At 38.7% G+C, this 17,157-nt stretch overlaps 1 protein-coding gene across 2 annotated transcripts in view; it reads left to right on the forward strand.

Annotated features, from left to right (window-relative positions):
* The first annotated feature begins 3,848 nt into the window (after window positions 1–3,848).
* Window positions 3,849–17,157, forward strand: part of lmtk2 (lemur tyrosine kinase 2) — a 40,218-nt gene continuing 26,909 nt past the window's right edge. For both annotated transcript variants that reach the window (XM_056251471.1, XM_056251481.1), the window contains exon 1: window positions 3,849–4,369. In XM_056251471.1, the coding sequence (XP_056107446.1) occupies window positions 4,288–4,369 (82 nt within the window). In that variant the 5' untranslated portion in view covers window positions 3,849–4,287. The remainder of the gene's footprint in view (window positions 4,370–17,157) is intronic.

Here is a 17,157-nt window from a genome sequence, read left to right on the forward strand (position 1 = left end):
CCCAGAGTTCCCGCCATATCCCCGGCTGGGCCAAGAGTGAGGAGTCGGGGTGGCGGAGCGATGCAGAAAACTGTCGAGGTAACTAGACGAGTCGCCTGTCTGTGTATGTGTAGTTAAACAAAAGCAATGAGCTGAATATTTGTTTAATTTGACACTTTATCCTACATTTTAAAATCTTTATTTGAATATGGCAACATGATACCTCGTTCTACAATATTTCTATGATCAAATCACTGACAGAAACCCCTCCCCTATCAGACACACATGTCTATGTGGTGTTTTTAATATGCTTTAAGACAACCCATGTGCAAACTCATAAGTCGACAGCATTGCTGAGTATTTTCTCCTTAAAACTGCAGTGAACCAAAGACAGTCTCAAAAACACGGTTTGAAATCGCTGGTGTTTCTGACGTCACAAACTACCTTGTAACCAATCAGATCAACGTGTGATCGTCAACCAGTGGATCTCTGAGCTGGGCTGCGTTCAAGTTCAAAACGGTGCGCAACGTTTTGCTACGGTTTCCGGGTTGAACGTCATGTTTCCTGGAAACGGCGTGCACCAGTGTGCAACGGGGTTTGAGATCTTTTCTTTTACTGTCTATGTTTGAGATACGTTTTCTCTTGTTTGGTGGGCGTGTCTAGCCTGGCATGCCAGACCTACATCAAGATGTTAGGTCTGGGAACTCTCCATTGACATGCCTCTCAATCCGAGGGGCGGGATAAACGGTTACCTTTCAAAATCCCTCTGCACGCAATAGGATAACGCTACAACCAACCAGAGCAACGAACGGTTGTGGATGAGTGAGTCCCATGCGTTTTTCCACCAGCGGAGCTAATTGATATATTAAACTTTTGCCGTATCAGGACGGCAAAAATCCGAACACATCTTCCTTTTTTAAGAATGACTTGAGTGACGTTCTCTTAACTCCAAGTCCTCCAGAGTCGCGGCCAAAGCCGATTCGAAAGACCGCTGCATCTTCATTGTTTTCAAGTAGCAGGGAAATCACATAGACAGTAAAAGAAATGGACAGAGCGATCTCATTGGAACTCAGTTGAGACAGTTGAAGCCCACTTTTAGCGATTTTTGAGAACTTCCGTTCCTGACGCGCAGACTCAGACCGACTCAAACTAAGCTTGATGACGTGAGCAACCTGTCTGACAGACGTTAATCTTCTAGTAGCTGTGCGTGAAAACTGCCAACGTTAATCTGGCAGAGACGGGGAACTTGAGCAAAGAGTTCTTTGGCGTGAGTGAGCAGGAGTAAGTATTCCGTTGCTTTTATGAACTCATTATCTATGGGCTTCTCCCTTGACGGGACGTCCCCCCGATTGCCTGCGAGCTTCTCCTCCTGTCTGTACGGTAACTTCTGTACAGCGCGACAGAGAGTCGAGTGGTTATGACGCAATCGTTAGCCTATTTTTACTAAATCTGTTTCTACGGGGCCATAGTGTAACATAGAAGGTAATGGAGCCCTTTATACATTGTCGTGTTTCTTTAGAAATAAATAATGGACAAATGGAGTCTTTAAACGCCTCAGATGTAAAGTTATTCGCTGTCAAAGTGACGCAAAAATGAATGGGAGTCAATGGAAATGCTAACGCAAGTGAAGTTCTGCTACAACATGGCGGCACCCGGCCGGCTTCAACTTCAGGTCGATGGATTACCCCCTTGGGAAATCACCAATGGAAATCACGCGGAACGGCATGAACTGTGCCGTCATTGTGTTAAGCCCGCCCGCCGACTCTTTACACGATGTGATTGGCCTGACCAGTTTTTGGTTTTTCCAGCTATGGAGAGTTGCTAGACCACACTGGCTGCGAAATAATTTTCGCTGCCGCTAGGGTGCGTCTAGATTTCTAGGCTAGGGCGTGTCAGAACTGCAGTCCAATCAGCAGCAACATGTATATAACGCACGAAAGTGAACTCGCACAATAGGTTCAAGGAAAGTAATTTACAAATGTGTTCGATGTAGCTCGGTATACGCAACAACTGAGGATATTAAAAGACATGTTTGTCGTAAGTTTTATAGTAAAGTATAGGATATCAACATAATGATGTAGTTGTTTATATTTTTGGCTTCATTGCAAGTGTATGACATTTGGTATAGAAATAAACAATGGTAATTAAGTGCTTTTCCTAAAAATGAGAAAGAAAATACAGGGTATTAAAACAGTATGAACTACAAATAAAGTCAGTAGCCTATGTGAGGCTAAATAGATGTGTTTTAATTGTGTGCTTCCATTTCAGTTTCCACAAATACCTTCACTCGATTGGGATGTTCTCTTGTGTTCTGGGCGGCAAGTGCAGTAACTGTAACATCGGGCATATTTTGTAAAAACATATTTATATCGACTTCATCATGCTCCGAAAATTCTTCACAAAGAACACAAAGATTGGCCTTCTCAGCTGCCATAGTTGCAACTCTTGCGTCATCAGAACAGTGTGTTCAACGCATCACCGTTTCTGTTTAAAAAACGTTGTGCAACGTTTTGTCGGGGATGAACGCAGCCCTGGTATGAGTGAGTGGAGGCGGGGCTCATTTGTATATTCATAGAACCTTGTACTAAATGAGGCAAGGGTGTAGAGTTACGTTCACGCTATAAGGCATGGCGAAGGAAAAGGAAAAAACATTTAGATATGTAATTTTGGTGATCAGAGATGAGTTTTAAGGGATACAATTATTGACTGCAGGGGGGCTTTAAGACTTCTCTCTGTTCCTTAGTAAAAGTTGGTCTCGGCAGCTTTGTGAACCAGTTTTAAGAGAAAACTCTAAGAACTTATAAGAACTCTTAGTGGTAAGATTTTGTGAATACGGCCCCTGGTCGTTAGCTCTTGAAATGAGGACCTCAGGTGAACAACAACACATGGCATATTAAACCATGTCATTATTTATTTAACAAAAATAAAGCAAAAATTGAGAGACCATGTGTGACAAACTACACCCTGTGATTAAATTGCTTAGAACCACCTTTAACAGAAATAACCTGAATGATCATTTTCATCAGTCTCCCACAATGAATTTTGTCTTGTCTTCTTTACAACGTTGCTTCGGTTCGTTGAGGTTTGTGGGCATCTGTTTATGCACAGCTTTCTTACGGTCTCTGGACTTTGACTGGGTCACTGCAAAACTTTGATTCTGGTCTTTTTCAGCCATCATTGTCCTGTCTCACGACCTCACATTTGACTCTAGAATACTTTGGTTTACAGAGGAATTCATGGTCTTGAGGCTGCAAAACAAGCCCAAAATCCTCACCCCTGCATCAGTGTGATGGACAGTGAGGTGTTTGTGCTGATATGTGTTTAGTTTCGCCTAACTTAGTGCCAAACATCAAGCTATTGATTCAATCACCTTAACCAATAAGTCCCAAAATATATAATATTTACAATGACTCTTATTACATTCATCAGGATCATTCACATTTGATCAAATTACTTCAAAATCAGCCTTTTGTCATTGCGCTGTGACCTCATCAAGACAATTTTTGAAATGCAATGGGGGTTAAAAAGTGTTTAGGAAAGTAGGCTATGGGATTTGTAATACATCAAATAATTATTATCTCCTATATAGATATGGATGAATAAGAGGCTTATGTGCTAAAACAAATCAGTAATCCTTCTGAAATTGTTCAGTATAGCCTACAGCATGTTATGACAGTTTCACGGTTTCCTCCTAAAACAGGTTTTGCGTTGCTCATCATGGTCAACACATTTTTGTTTGTTTGTTTAGTGTTTCTCATCTCATCTCATCTCAGTGACAATGACATGGCCAGACTGTGTGTCATCATTCTGAACGCTGTCAGTTTCTGTCACCAACGCCCTCGCGTGCGGCGTGCGTGCGTGACGCGGGGGGCGGCGCGTGACGTCACGAGACATGGCGCTCGTGCGGAAAAGTGATGCTGGACCACTGTGTTTACTGCGCCTTTGATTTTTCCACGAACCCGGGAGTCTTACAATGCAGGAAAAAGACACATCATCGCATTTAATCGTCCTAGAGAGGTAGTAAACGAACGAGCGGTTTCAAACGATGAGAATTAATCGTAAATAAGACGCCGGTAGCGGTTAGCATTAGCTTAGCTCGATGAACATCACAGCACTGTCGTGTTAGCTAACGCTCATAACACGACATATGACTAATATCGCACAACATGAGTCTTTGACACGGCGGACATGACAATATAGATGTACATAGACATAGATGAGCCAATTCAGGCGTCCTTCGTGTTATTTATTTAGATGTAATAGCTGTTTATTGGTAGTTGAGCTAGTGGATTAGCTGCAGTGGTGAGGATGGAGGCTCTTCGTGCAGGTGTGTGTTTACTGGGATTTGCCACACTCACACAAGCTGCTCCAGTCTCAAAAACACACGCAGGTAAGATGTCGAGCACGTTGTAATGTGTGTTTGATCATGTTATCATTTATGAAAGTTGTATTGGGTGTGTATAGACCTTATTTACATGGTACTCCAAAGCAGGGCTTATCAATGTTGTAGATGCCAGGGACTCCCATCCTAAAATTTAAATGGCAGCTATATAGTTTAATGTCTAAAGGGCCTTTGTAAAAACTAATAATATTATAAATATGCATAAAATAGATTGTGGGGGATATTTAGCTTCTATTACGTTAGATTACTTTCTCATTTGTTCTACTTATTGTGGCATTGTACTTATTAAATCTATGCTAACACAGTACTATCATGGGACATGTCCCAAACCATTTTAATACCATGTTAGTCTTTTGTTATGGTGTCATTAGGTGAGTTGACAGCTGACCTGTCTGTAAACAAACCACCTTGACCATTGATCAAAACTACCAGCAGATAAACTGGTAATTCAACGCTAATCCAATACGGCCATTGTCTTGGAACTGGAAATTCGTGGGTTAATGACTGATCTTGCTCATACGGTAAATGATTCCTGCTTTTAGACGTATGAGCACTTCAATGAGTCAGTACTCAGCATTGTGTAACAGATTGTAAACCTTTGTGTTGGCCTTCTGGATCATCCTGATATATTAGGGATGCACTGATGCACCGAAATGAAAATTATGGGCTTTCAGGATGCACTTGGGCCAAAACCAAAAATAAATAAATTAATAATCAATTAATTAATCAAACTTATTTGATGAACAACACTCAAATAGCTAAAATAGTTGTACGAACATTTAAATTGTACATAAAGTAGTTTTATATCAACTTTTTAATAATAGAATTCTTTCTAATTCACTTTTTTTTGGTGAAATATAAACATTTAAATGACAATAAACAGTATTAACTTGATTTCATGACAGATTTATTCAAACATACATTAAATAATGAAGATATCACTAACAGGTTAAGTATAAATAGAATGAATATGTAATACAGTGCTAAACGTGCTTCTCTAGAGTTATTTTTTTCTAGCTGACTGAGTTTATTGACATTGACTGGCTTTCCTGAGGTGAATCTATGATTAAGTGACATTATAGCCTACAAGCTGTTTTGTTGACATCTTTCCCCGGTTGAAACACCGATTGAGCGATTATGACACGTGACAGGAATCAGGATTCATTTCCGTAAGTTTTAACATATCTATAAACATACCTTCTGGTGTTCATCCATGTTTGTTTGGTGCCGTAACTAGTAGTAAAGAGGAAGAGATGATCTGCGCTGCCACTTGAACAGTGATCTGTGTCACGCCGTATTAAAAAGCGCCTAAACAACATTTATTGTTTGAAATTCGTAATAAAATCGACAGAATATTAAAGTTGAGACTTTGCTTCATATTAAAAGTAACAAAGCTTTTGCGATTCATTGGATGGCGGGTGCGCTACAAATGTTTGGTGAAGTTTTGCTCACTCATCAACAGAAAACAGCACAGATTAAAAGATTTTAGATTTAAGAAACCATGTCATTACCGATTAAAATGGAGAAACGAATAATGTCAATCAATCAAGATCTAGTGTCCACACAGCTGACATGTTTAACTGGTGTAGTTGTGTGCACGAATAGAAACCGAAAACAGTCAAAACGTGCCATCTGCCGCTGATTTCGCCAATTGTAGCCAAAATTTCGGTGCATCCCTGTAATGTCAGTGTGTGAGGTTTGCAAGCAGATGTGGTGAGTGTTACGCTCATCTAAAACTTGATTGGTGCTGATGTAAAAAAAAAAAAAAGGGCCTGACATGCTCTACATTTACATTTATGCCTTTGGCAGACGCCTTTATCCGAGGCAACGCACACTGCATTGAAGCTATGGAGTTCGTTTGTTCATGTATTCCCTGGGAGATGAACCCATGACATTGGCATTGTTAGCACCATGCTCTGCTGATTGAGCTACAGAAACTCAATTTGTTCTCTTAAATGGGTCTGGTGGTTTCACTAGGTGAGGTATCCCCCTTTCTTCCCCCCATGATGCTTTGCAGGAATCAGATACTGACAAGAAACTGCAAAAACTGGTTACAGTGACTTTTGTCTCATCACCCCTTAACCACTGAACATCAAAAGGAAACAAAGTATAAAAGTTATTAACAAATTACTGTCAGCAGACCATGAATAAACCCAAATGCTCAAATGAGTCTTTCCGCAGCAATATTACAGACTTGTTAAATATTATCGTAGTAATATGCACTGTAAAAAAACTACTTTTTATGATTTATCACAACATTTTTTCTTTCTTCAAATCAACTTAGATCATTTACGTGGTTCAGATAACAGAATATTTTGAGTTTCTGTTGATTAAACCAATCTCCTTAATTGTATTAACTTACTTTTTTTTTATTTCAATGAGCTCAAAGTTTTAAGTCAACCAGCTTACTTTTTAAGTTTTTTTTTACAGTGTATGTAAGTCTATATATTATGTAAGATACAAGTGTTGGGTCATTATCTGGGACATTGATGGGTATTTTATTATATAATTCTTTAGAAACATTCCAGTAAACACTGCTGAGAGGAATAGCAGTGAAAAAGGAAAGAAAATTGCATTTAAAGCACCCATTTGAAAAAAGGAGTGAGGATTTGAGGAGAAAAACAAGAGATTCTTAGTTAATTCTAGCAAATTATTCATGTTCATTAAATCGGGAAAGTAGTACACAATGTCTTTTCTATATTGTCTTTTCCCATCAGACTGAAGGAGCTCGTCGTAATAGATATTCTTGTCACATAGAAATACCAAACATATTTACCTGACGGGCAAAATCACATTTACAGCTCATTCAGTCAGGATTATTTGTAGTGCAACCTTATTATTTGAAATTTGTTTGTGTCCCTTTGAGCGGATGCTTCACAAACCAGAAGTGCCAGCCATAATTTAAAACACAGTATTTCTCGTTTGGAAAAATATTGTTAGGCCTCTACTTCCTTATTACAGGTAGTGTGAGTTACAGTAAGGCCAAGTATAAACCCATGCATGACGCTCTTATCTGTGGTGAATCATTTACTTGGGTAGAAGGTCTTTTAGAAAGATGACTTGGGAATTACAAGCACTTTATAATCATGTTTGAATGAACCATCGTCATGTGATGGGTTTTATTTTTAAGACCACTTTCAAGGCCATGTGTCTCTCAGTAAACAACTGATGCAGTTAATTAGGAAGCACTGATGAAGATGATGAAGATGAAGTCTGCGCGGACTAATAAATGTGTCCCAGATGGAGTCTCTTCACTGCTTTGGTTTTGTGATTATATTTGTATTGATGGTTCAGGCTTGACCAGCAGTCTTAGGGTGTAAATGTTTACTCTGACGGGGATTGTCTTCGATTATGATTCTTTTGAATTTTGAAATTTGAACTTGGTATTGATTCAGTTTGATCATTTTTGTATGATTCATCAAATATAGTGTTTCTGGACATTGGACTGTATTATTGTGTTATCCAGCTCATTCGTCCCGTTCATGAGTCGCTATAGGTAAACAACCAGAAGGCAACAGTAAAACAATTTGCACTACAAATCAGTGTGTTTATGATAATAGATAATGTGATTATAAATACTAGTTTGCATTGACAATCACCATAATGGACTGTTTTTGTATAGCTAAAAGTAACTGGAAGTGGCTGACAAAGTTACAAATTTAAAGTTACAAATGGGTGTGCTTTCTCTTACGTTCAAACTAAGATGGATAATTGATTATTACATTTTGTAATTATTAGTGCATTGAATTTTCATTGTCAGTTCGATGCACTGATAAATGTTCCTTATGCCTGTCTTTGTGTTTAGCTTTGCCTTATTAGCCTTTTTTTCCTGTGGTCGTCCGTGTGGAGTGTGAGTGTCTTTCATTTCTCACGGTGGCTTCATCTTCACATTTATGTTTTTTTCTATGCAGATGAGCTAAATCTGGAAGGAGTGCTATTTGTATTGTGTTTGACTTTGTTTCAACTCGGTCTTCTGACACAAATTCCCAGCAACAGACTTTAGAGTCGAGAAGCCCAAGCCTGTCTCGAAACGCCCTGTTCTCGCACTTTCAGAGGTGTTGTCAAAAAAGATTATACCTTACACACAAAATGTGACTTAATCATCATTGTTTATTTTCAGTTGGGCAGTTTGCAGTGTCATACTGTCATTATTATTCAATAACACTATGAGCAATCTAGCAGCAGTGCTTAAACCAGTCATTTTAGTAAATGAAAGCGCTAATCCTTTACACACAGTTGAGTGATTCAGACTAGGCCTAAGTCTACATGCAAATCTACACATTTTCAAAATCAAAGGCTCAGTGGGTTGGAACGAAAAGTTGACGAGTCTGTCTTAAGGACAATTTTTAATCAGGCTGGTTTAGGATAAAGTGCATGAGAAGACAGTCAGATGTGTTTCTTACCAATAAATGGAGAGAAGTGCAACTTTTCAAAAGTGTAATTAATAGATATAGCCGACAAATAAATAGGCTAAATTGGTGTAAGCTAAGCTAGGTTTATTGTCGAAGGTAGTGAATTTATTACAAAAGTTGTGCTTTGATGGTTTTAGCAGCGACGTTGTGGCAGAGATTGTATTTAGAGTTGTAATCCTTATAATCTTGCAAATGTTGTATTGTACACGTCCTTTTAGCATGCTGAAGTTCACCCACACAGCACTTTATTTTTAGCGCACTGACAGTCAGCCAGTGAGTGTAGACCTGTGTGTCGTTCCTTTCCAAACACACACTGTTAATCCCAGATCATCATCATAAGATCACATCGCATGTGTAGTTTAAACACTCATCAGTCCTGACCAACATATAGGCTCGTTGGAAAAATGCGTTTTTGACTCACGTTTGCTTTTGTTAACACTATTGGTTAGGCGTAGTTTAGTTGGTACATTTTCAATGTGATAGAGCATTTTTGGCCACTATATTTAGCCACTCACTGGACATTTCATTTACGAAATGTCATGATACGTACATATTCGTTAAAATGTTGGATTTTCTTCTTGGCAACATTTTAAAGTGTACCAAAATGTGTTCATGCAAGTCACATGTGCCTCTGTGAGTGAAGCTGTCCTCTTATATTATGATATTATATACACTCACCTAAAGGTTTACTAGGAACACCTGTTCAATTTCTCATTAATGCAATTATCTAATCAACCAATCACATGGCAGTTGCTTCAATGCATTTAGGGGTGTGGTCCTGGTCAAGACAATCTCCTGAACTCCAAACTGAATGTCAGAATGGGAAAGAAAGGTAATTTAAGTAATTTTGAGCGTGGCATGGTTGTTGGTGCCAGACGGGCCGGTCTGAGTATTTCACAATCTGATCAGTTACTGGGATTTTCACGCACAACCATTTCTAGGGTTTACAAAGAATGGTGTGAAAAGGGAAAAACATCCAGTATGCGGCAGTCCTGTGGGTGAAAATGCCTTGTTGATGCTAGAGGTCAGAGGAGAATGGGCCGACTGATTCAAGCTGATAGAAGAGCAACTTTGAAATATCCACTCGTTACAACTGAAGAATGCAGCAAAGCATTTGTGAAGCCACAACACGCACAACCTTGAGGCGGATGGGCTACAACAGCAGAAGACCCCACCGGGTACCACTCATCTCCACTACAAATAGGAAAAAGAGGCTACAATTTGCAAGAGCTCACCAAAATTGGACAGTTGAAGACTGGAAAAATGTTGCCTGGTCTGATGAGTCTCGATTTCTGTTGAGACATTCAGATGGTAGAGTCAGAATTTGGCGTTAAGAGAATGAGAACATGGATCCATCATTCCTTGTTACCACTGTGCAGGCTGGTGGTGGTGGTGTAATGGTGTGGGGGATGTTTACTTGGCACACTTTAGGCCCCTTAGTGCCAATTGGGCATCGTTTAAATGCCACGGCCTACCTGAGCATTGTTTCTGACCATGTCCATCCCTTTATGGCCACCATGTACCCATCGCCTGATGGCTACTTCCAGCAGGATAATGCACCATGTCACAAAGCTCGAATCATTTCAAACTGGTTTCTTGAACATGACAATGAGTTCACTGTACTAAAATGGCCCCCACAGTCACCAGATCTCAACCCAATAGAGCATCTTTGGGATGTGGTGGAATAATTCCTGTTATGAATTATTATTCCGCTGCATAGTTCGATTCCAATCGGGCCGAGACCACCTCGTTCAGGTGGTCTCGGAGCCATTGTTTTGCAACCGGCACATTCAGTGAGCCTGGGTTGGCTCTGATGCGTCCCGGACTGCAGTGATGCTCCGTCCCCTCACCTACAGTAACACATGATTGATCTGGGTCATGTGAGATTACACGTGCACCAGAGAGAGAGACATTCTCAGTCTAGAGAGCATTTGATATTTATATAAATGTGTATATGTATATACACATATATTTCCCCATCTTCCTGGAAGAGAAAGACTTTGAGGTTTAGATGTGAATGTTACCTAAAACTTGATGTGAATGACCTGAAAGCTAACAGAAGCCACGGAGCTCCAGTTTTGGTTTAATGGGTTTTTTAAAGCTAAAATAAATGCTGGTTGGGTTAAAATGAAACCAATTTGACCAGACTATTCTTGGGCATTATGAAATCTGTTTTATTTTTTTCTCTCCAAATTTTTAGTTTTTTTTCGGACTCCCATTTTAATGGTTAAATTTAAATGTTAGTACCCAAAAAGCATGTCTAATTAATTGAAATCATGAAACTTATACAATTTCACATCAATTTGTTAAAAGTTTAATAAAAATTACATGTTTAGGGCCCTATGAAATATGTTTGTTTTTTTCCCCCCTCAAATTCTTTTTTTTTTTATAACCAAATTCTTTGTTTTCCGTTTTAAGTTTTCTGGATTCAATTTTAATGGTTTAATAAAATTGTAATAATCACATTTTTCTTTTTAATTTTTATGGTTTTTTTTTAAATGTGATGTGTATTTAAATTTGTCTGGCAATCAAATGAAGGCATACAACATTAATTTAATTTATCTTTCAGCCATATTAATGACTTTGTCAAAAGTGCTGCACAACAGAGCTTTACTGTTAAAAATAAAACATGGAAGAAACTATTTGATTTATTCCTTAAAGTTTTAATAATAATTTATTATTAGTGTTAGTATTATTATTACTACGTTGAGACGTAGCTAAATTCTACTGTACAACAGTAATATATATTTCACGCGTGCTTCTGTGTGTGTGGTAAATGAAACCATTCATTCACACACACAGAGACACGCAGAACATGCAGGATTCATATTTAAATAGTATTTTTTGCAGTTTAATATTCACAGACACTAGTCTATATGGTGATTTGACTAAGTGTACTGACCTGCTTTTTATTTATTCATCAAAAATTTGACAAACTCCGCGTTATACAATGAATTCCGTTTTTATGACTGGATTCCACGATTCCGTCCACGTTTTCCGCATCGTGGAAATCATAGGGCCCTACTATTCAAATAATCAAGTACTTGTTTATTAGATGATAGTGTCATCCCAAAAGGCACTAGCTAACTCTACGAGTTTTGTCTTCAAGTGTCCGTCTAAAACTCCATCTGAATCTGTCCACACGTACGCCAAATCGAGAAGAAAACACCCCGTCCAATTGGGTCATCTCCACTTCTGTGTGAGCGAACATCACTTCATTATGCAAGAGAGACGAAATAAGAGCTGACAGCTTGGTGTTTATTGGCCTGGGAAGCAGTTGAATAATTCGTGCTGCTTGCCAAGTCATGATATAAATTCATGACTCAGATAAGAAGAACAAACGGGGTGGTATTTGTGCTGCTGCCCACCGCTTGTCACTCATCAGAGGAGCAGGAGCACTGGCCGCAGTAAGGATCTCTCAACCCCTCTTAACCTTTGTAGTCACTGAGCGGAAACCCTGCCATCTTTTGCTCTTGCTTAGTCTCAGGTGATGCGTCGACGCTTCAGCCTTTAATTTTTTATTTTCGGAGCACATGACGCAGCGTTGTTATTGATTTACTCTCAAACTCAAGAAATAAGTAATGTAGTGCACTCTTGCTCAAGGCTGTCAGGTTCTGTATGTCTGAAACCGTCTCTCAAATGAGCCACCATTTATTATTAACAATTAAACCTTTGACCTCCTTTCAATTGTGTGTTGTAGCTGAGAGTCGGACAGTTTTACTTTCACACCCTGCAATCTATGAACTGTTGTGCCCTTTATCGAGAGAATTAACCCCAGTGAATTGGCTGTACGTTTAAGATAGGTTGTTTAAAATTTGTACAAATGTTTGTGATTGACAACCATATTGAAATACGGGAAATAATCTCCTAAATTGACATTTTGCGTGTTGCAGGGTTCATTCTAGTAATTGAAATAGGCTAGGTGATAACCATAGCAATGTTTTAGTATCTCATACCTGTAACCAAGGAAAAATGGATACCAACAGTTTAACACGTTGTGTGTCAACAGTTTTTCATGAAAGAAATATTAGCAACCGGAGAAGTATTAATGTCTAGCAGTTTTTGGAGATAGATTGGTGTCAAAGTGTCAAGACACATATCTGTTTGTGGGTCGATGACATATAATAAAATATTATAATGTCATTTGACTCTGTGTACTGAGGAGTTCAGGTGTACATTACAGTCAAAGGGGATGTGGCTAGTAGGGCTTGGTATCGTTCAAAAATTTTCGATACCTTGACTTCGATACCGGTTCCTGAACGATACTTTTTTTGATACCAATTTTATGAAATCCGTTTTAACAAGATTACTTTACATATTGCCTTGACTTTTGAAGTTTGTTGACTTTTTTTACAGCCACTGGGGGGCGTAATATATGCCTCGCGCTCAAGCGCACATAAAGCTTGGAGCAAAGCACTGGCAAAAGTAGCCTAATGATTATGAATGTGTCGGGAAGAAATAGCAAGACATTTTAATTGTTTATTGTTAAACTAGTGTTTTCTGAGTCAGTTGGCTGCAAATATGAAGTTGACGTTGCTGACTTGTCATCTCCGCAGTATAGTGAACCTATAGAGCGAAATGCACCTTTCATTTGATTACATTATCAGAGTAGGCTATTTGTTTTCGATTTGAATTGGTTCTTTTTTTCGAAATGGTTCGTTTAAAAATGGTTTCGCGCCTATAGAGCGAAATGCACCTTTCAGCAACTTTCTGCTCTTAAAGGAGAACTCCGGCGCAAAATGAACCTTTGGTCTAATAAAACATTGGTACCTAGTCAACCGTTCTCTGAGATTTGTTTTCATGATAATCGAATGTAAAGAGTTTTATCTCTAAAAACTGTTTAGCGTATAACGCTAGTAATGGGGGCATATAATAAGTAAAAAGAAATCGCTAGTTAATACCACTAACAAGGGTCAAAATAGCCCCACACTAACACAGTTACATAATGAGGGTCCCTACTAGGGATGGGACGGTATGAAAATTTCATATCACGATTATAGTGACCAAAGTTATCACGATTATCAATATTATCACGGTTTTGTTAAAATGAGATGGAAATGTTCAAAAAGAACTGATGCTCACCCTGAGAACATTTGAAAATCAACAAACAAAAAATACAATTAGCAGGCTAGCAGCTATATGCACTTTTTTAAGCATAAACATTATATTAACATTAACATGGAGCCCTGAGAGTGAGAGGTAGTGCAGGTTTTAATGAACCCGTCATTAAACCCTATCATTAATAATGATAATAACACTTATGGATGTGTGTATGACTGAATATTATTATTATTAATAAATAATAAATCGCTTTCTCTCTCACACACACTCACACCCACAAACGCACACACACACACTTTAAATGAACAAAATATGTTGGTTGGGTCAGGGTGACTAAACTACTGGAATACTTATAATGACTGTTGTAAATAGCAACGCACTACACAGCGCACATCCATGTCTCGGATCACCGTGGACGCAATCTCTGGTTTCATTCAAATGTGTATGTCTTGCGTCTCAGTTTTGATTGTATTGAAAATTAAATCAGAGTAATTTAGTATTAATACTACTAAAATATTGTTGAAGTGATCACATTTACTTTACGATTGATTTGGACACTGTAACTTGTATAATGGATTTATAAACCGGCAAGATTTAAAAACATTAAGTTAATCACAATTCAATATTTCATGTCCCTGAAATTATTTCTGTGGTAAAAAATAAAACTGTAATAAGTTTACTATGAATGAATACAATATCCCTTAAATGTCACCCTTAATAGTTTGAATATGTTCGTTCGTCTTGGCTCAAATCCACTTGCTGTAAAACTTTTCTCTTCGCGGAAGCTTTGCAATAATTACAAGTGAGATAATGAAATAATTCATCTCCAATAATTGTTTGTCTAATTATTTGCCCAAGTTAGTTGTGCTATTAAGGTACAAATTAACTCAGTGGGTGGTTGTCACGTAACGTTAGATGACTTAGCAGATTTGACGTGTTTCCCCCTTTTGCAGCGACTTTCCTCTTGCAAGATTTGCAGACAGGGTGCCCATCCTCGATTAAATTGCCCTCGGGACTCTTGTAATAGCCAAAATACGACCATACCTCCGATTTTGTCCTCTTGGATGGCTGAAAAATCTCCCGTGCGCTGTCACTGCCTTCCGCCATGTCTTCTCGCGCAAAAAAACAACATTGCATCTGCGCGCCTGCTCGCGTCGCGCCTGCGTCAGACTGATTCTGGCTGGACAGGATTTACCGCGAGTTTTCAAAATCACGATAATAAAACACGGTTTTTATGATAATTAAATTTTAAACGATAATACTAACCGCCAGGACATTTTATCGTGGTTTATCGTGAAACCGGTAATCGTCCCATCCCTAGTCCCTACATGCAAAACGAAGCATTGAGAACTTTGTAAGTGTACAGACCGTTTAATAAGAAGATATTTTATAAAGACAGTCCACTTCGTGTATACAGACAGGAGCCATCTTTGGAAAACGTCTAATCAAACCACGAACGCCATTCATACAGTTTAGAAGTTCACTGAACTTCATACAGTTCAGCTCACTTAGCACGTCGTCCTTGGTTTGATTAGTCGAGACTGTTTTCCAAAGATGGCTCCTGTCTGTATACACGAAGTGGACTGTCTTTATCTTTATCTTCTCCATTGACTTTATATTGCGTGAAGCTGCCTCCTTGTCATTTATGACATTTTAAACAAAACAATGTCTTAAAGCTGCTATGTGACAGTGGGTACAGCAAACCCCAGAACTACGTTTTTATATGTCGACCCCAGAAAACCAGCGTTTAATGAGACAAAAGTGGATACAGGCAATAAGACGTGAAGCATCAGCTGGAAGGATTAGGTAAATTGTGGGATCCTGACACTCAGTGTGCACTAAAAATACACTACGTGTCAGGGATGGAAATTAGCACCCGCCACCAGCCAAATGCGGGTGATTTTGTGTTGTGTTCTGGATGCTTCAATAAATTATTTTGTACTAAATGCCTGATGTGGTTCTAATGCACAACAAAGCAAATATTTTATCACATAAATGGTAAATGGTAAATGGACTGCATTTATATAGCGCTTTCACAGACCCAATGGCCACCAAAGCGCTTTACAATTTGCCTCACATTCACCCATTCACTCACTCATTCATACACCGACGGGCGACACATAAAACTTGATTTCAATATATGAGACATATTCATTTTGTATTGAATGCTATTTATTCCATTTCATATCTAGATTATATTAAATATTATTCTAATGTAAAGGCAACCAACATACTATAGCTCATAAATCCGTGTCTGGAGAGTGTTGTGTGAGAGAGAAAAAAAATCACAGGACAGGTTAATTACTTTTGGAGGCTGGCTCAATTTATCATCAAAACAAAAATAAATGACAGATTAGGTGGATGAGGCCGAGGGTGAGAGAAAGAGAAAATGTCAGTATTTTATTGAGACTTGAGATTAAATAAACTGCTTAAGTATTCTTGTAGTATTCATTTTCACATGCAGTTACACATTGTCGGTTAAAAACAAGAAAGTGGCTGGTAAAAACATTGAGTGGCTGGTAGATTTTGAAATCCACCAGCCACAGTGGCCGGTGGACAAAAAAGTTAATTTCCATCCCTGCTACGTGTGCAGTAAACATTTTGTTGCCCAAATTTTAGTTTTATATATTATATTTCTGTAAGCTAAGCTATCCCTGTCGCCGATTACGTTCCCCTCCAGTGAGTGAGCGTAGTTCTCAGAGTAATATGACACGTTGCGCTCCCTCTCAATTGCCTGTATCCACTTTTGTGTCCTTTAACACTTGTTTTTTGGGGTCGACAGCTTATAAAAACGTATTTCTGTGTTTTTTTTTAGCTTGTTTGCTGTACACACCGTCACATAGCAGTTTTTAGACATTTTGTTTTTTGTAATAAGTCAAAAATGACAAGGAAGCAGCTTCACGCAATGCAAAATCAATGGAGACGGTTGGATTGTCCCAAGGTGTGGGCGTGGCCTAAATGCGCTCTGTCTCTATACCGACCTATACAGAAAACATACTGAACTGTGACAGAAACATCATATTAGTGTACCGTTACACCCCTAAAACACAGTAAATTCTAGTTTGAAAAGATCAAGGCATCTTTTCCAAACCCTAATGCTGCTGTTACTGAAGTTTAAATAAGGAAAATCTGTCTCTCATACTCTCAAAGGGAAGGACCAGTGGATATTAATCTTACATGTGAGATTATGGCAGAATGAGAGAGTTACCCTCGAGCCACGACCTGTGTACAGCAAACCACCTTTTATGAGAAGGTGTTCAAAATAGCTCCGTCTTTGCTCCTCGTGTTTCATGCGGTTCTGTG

The sequence above is a fragment of the Rhinichthys klamathensis genome, unplaced genomic scaffold (genome assembly GCF_029890125.1).
Source record: "Rhinichthys klamathensis goyatoka isolate OS25496 unplaced genomic scaffold, OSU_Roscu_1.1 h1tg000004l_1, whole genome shotgun sequence".
NCBI lineage: Eukaryota > Metazoa > Chordata > Actinopteri > Cypriniformes > Leuciscidae > Rhinichthys > Rhinichthys klamathensis.